The following is a 3319-nucleotide window of genomic DNA, read 5'->3' as shown; positions in this document are numbered from 1 at the left end:
TATAACTCCAATGACCTTCCCTTGATCCTCCTATGCTGTTGATAGGGGAGTGCTATAACTCCAATGACCTTCCCTTGATCCTCCTATGCTGTTGATAGGGGAGTGCTATAACTCCAATGACCTTCCCTTGATCCTCCTATGCTGTTGATAGGGGAGTGATATAACTCCAATGACCTTCCCTTGATCCTCCTATGCTGTTGATAGGGGAGTGATATAACCCCGATGACCTCCCCTTGATCCTCCTGTGCTGTTGATAAAAGCCACTAAAACCTCTGTTTACTTTACCAGGTTTGAAATCCCTCTGGATGTTAAGGTTGAATAGAAGACATCTGTTCTTTGATTTTCCTATATAAAGATCGAACAGTGTACTGCACTTCACTTTGATTCGCTATTTCTTATGGTGATTATAGACAATTTTTGGTAGATTTTTTTTGTGGTGTTTTCTTTACCGTTTTAGTGGCTTTTGATCCATTCAATACTCGGAGGCTACAAACAACAAAAACGTCAGATACGAAAACTGTGCACCCATTATTTGTATATAAACAACGGATTTAGCGATTTTCAATATGAAAATGGAGCACTGTGCAAAGATACTATTTTTGAAGACCATTTAGTAAATGTGAGACAATCTCAGAAAGGCGAGGGATTCCCAGTCTATTTATAGAACGCTTCCTACGCATAAATGTTGTTTCAACATACTAGGCTTGCCTTGGATTCTTAGAACTATTTTTACACGTGTAGGTTTGGATGATAATTATAGTACTTGTTCTTCGATTTCAGCCTAGCTCTATATACATAATCATCTAGTCGGTACAAATATTTAGGGTAAGTTCTCAATAACGATAATGGACAAAACATACATAATGTATTGATAAAGTTAAAATTCTCCAAATACTTTCAACTCTTAGGAAACTGAGCCTAGAAGTCATTAGATAATTTGGAGTGTTGCACATCAAGATCTATGCACAGTCTCAACATATACACTCTAACCAGTTATATAGAGTACACTGTTAGAAATGTATTTCTCGTCTGCTGAAAGGCCAAACGATTTTTCAAATACGGATACCTCAAATGAAATTTATTCGACAGTTTTTAATGCACTGTACTGGTATTCTAACTGAGGACCTATTCCGAGTAAAATTTGGAAACTCCTGTGATTATCCCGATAAGAATTGTTTTGTTTGTAGGTACCTCATATTACTCTGTTTCCAGTTACTCACCTGGTTATCTGTTTACTGTCTTATTTACAGCGGAAAGCAGACTGCCAACATGTCATGGTCAGAAATCCTCACACTTCCGTTTACGGCCGGAAATCAATATACATCAACGAATGGACGAACACACCATGACGGTTCTATTTCTACTGTTGTGGTCGTCACTTCCGTTTTGGCATTCATAACAGTCTTGATGTCTCTGCAGGAAAACACTCCATCCGGTCACGTGATACTTGATCCAATGGTCATGAGGTTATCTCTCACGGTCATTGTTGTTGCTGGTATATGCTCGACTATATACCTCGCAAAACTTGCTAAGAGACAATCCCCAATCACTGCATGCCGAAAACCGTCAGCTTGTTTCCGTCTACTTCAAATAGGATGTCTTTGGCTGTTCGGCCTAGGAGTAGTGATGATATGCCTATTCGAAACCACCCGCCTTATCTTTTGCGATTCGGAAATAACCCGAGTACTTCCGAGTCAGGAGTTAGGTGTAAACATTGTATATCACGTCACTAGGATAGTTTTAGTCGTCATTGAAGTATGTTTCATAACCTGCTTTACCTTTGTGAAGTTTGATCATTGCCTCTCCACATACTATGCCTTGTTGTTCATCGTACTGGCCAACACCTCGGTCTGGATATATTACTACCTGGCGTTGGAGGATGTGTCATCATTCAGACTACTCCACAATTACAATGCTACTGCCCCTCCGGGAAATAGTACCAACAAGACATGTTATCAAAACTCTACCATCGGACTCCTTACAGGTCAAGTCAACAAGATTCTATATCCAGTTAACACAGAGTTTTCTTTACTTGTCTTGAAGTTTGTTTTGGAAATGTGGAGTTTGGAGCGAACGGAAGCATCAAATGTCAATCATATAACTAGTGTGATGGGGATTACAGAGACCGGCTCAACAGACCAACCGACGTCAGGGGAAGAGCAGGAACATTTGAACGAGAGATCAAGTTTGCTGAACACAAATTGGGAATACAGAATCCATAACAGCCAGGAGTATACATCTCTCGACAACGCTTGTCCCATTTCTTTCTACGTCGCAATAGCTGTCGCAATTTCCTGGGTTCTACCTCTAGCAATTATGTATATAATGCTTGAGTATCGCTTCCCTGATAGCCATGAATTCTACAGGATCATAGCGGCATATGAGGTGGCGTACAGAGTAGTAATGACCGCTGCTGTCACCTGTACCTGGGTTTACCTCCAGAAGGATGGCAGGCCCGTCACAGACCACATAAGTCTGAAGAGTAAGGATTATATTCTGCTGCTCGGTACATTCGGGGCGGCTATTTACTTCATCCACGTCTTAATCGCGGGTTCATTGACAAAAAACAACAATGGAAAAACAGATATCATATCAAATGTTATAAGCATGGTTTTTCTTTATTTACAAACCACTCTCTTGTTGCAGACTAGAAAGTTCGTTCCTAAACGGAAGAACATTCGGAACTTTCCAAGTTTTAGGTCGCTGTGCACTGTTCTTTCCATTCTGAACTTCGGGTATTGGATTACTGACAGTTTTGTCGGCATGAAATTTCCTGCTGCCTCTTCGCCCAAAGTCGAGGCGTTTGGTAGTAAATATTGGACGCTTGTCATGCAGTATGCCTTCCCACTGGTGATTTTCTACAGATTAGAGTCTGGGTTTGCTTTTTTAAGACTCTACGGGGACTTTTTTGGTGACGATCTTATCCAATAAAGTATTGTGTGTCCGCCCACGATGATGTATTATATTTCCCCCTAAATAACGTACTGTTTTCGTCCCTCCAAGTAACTCCCTGTGTTCTTCACTCACGACATTGCGGCGTGTTAGTCTATCCCTGTAACGCACTGTTTATGTCGAATATTATCGAATCATTGGCTCAGTATGTGTTAACAATCAACATAATAAACAACATGAAAATCCGGCTTATCACTTGTTTACTTTTTACCATACACAGAGTCGATAGCCAGTCACCAGATTCCTCATTTGGTCCGTCTATGTAGTGTCCGTGTCGGACGTATTCCTGAGAGGACTCTGTTTTAACTCATTTTAACCCTCACGCTGAAAACAGGTTGTTTATGTAACTCTCTCTCCCCCCCCCCTC

General features: G+C 40.9%; 1 protein-coding gene across 2 annotated transcripts in view; it reads left to right on the top strand.

Annotated features, from left to right (window-relative positions):
* The window catches only part of LOC110442253, an 8497-nt gene extending 5358 nt beyond the window's left edge, over nt 1–3139 (top strand). For both annotated transcript variants that reach the window (XM_021485758.1, XM_021485759.1), the window contains exon 2: nt 1251–3139. In XM_021485758.1, the coding sequence (XP_021341433.1) occupies nt 1270–2931 (1662 nt within the window). In that variant the 5' untranslated portion in view covers nt 1251–1269 and the 3' untranslated portion in view covers nt 2932–3139. The remainder of the gene's footprint in view (nt 1–1250) is intronic.
* The last annotated feature ends 180 nt before the right edge of the window (nt 3140–3319 follow it).

This window comes from Mizuhopecten yessoensis, unplaced genomic scaffold (genome assembly GCF_002113885.1).
Source record: "Mizuhopecten yessoensis strain PY_sf001 unplaced genomic scaffold, ASM211388v2 scaffold716237, whole genome shotgun sequence".
NCBI lineage: Eukaryota > Metazoa > Mollusca > Bivalvia > Pectinida > Pectinidae > Mizuhopecten > Mizuhopecten yessoensis.
The sequence above is the reverse complement of the archived record's forward strand: the minus strand, read 5'-3'. Positions and strand labels throughout refer to the sequence as shown.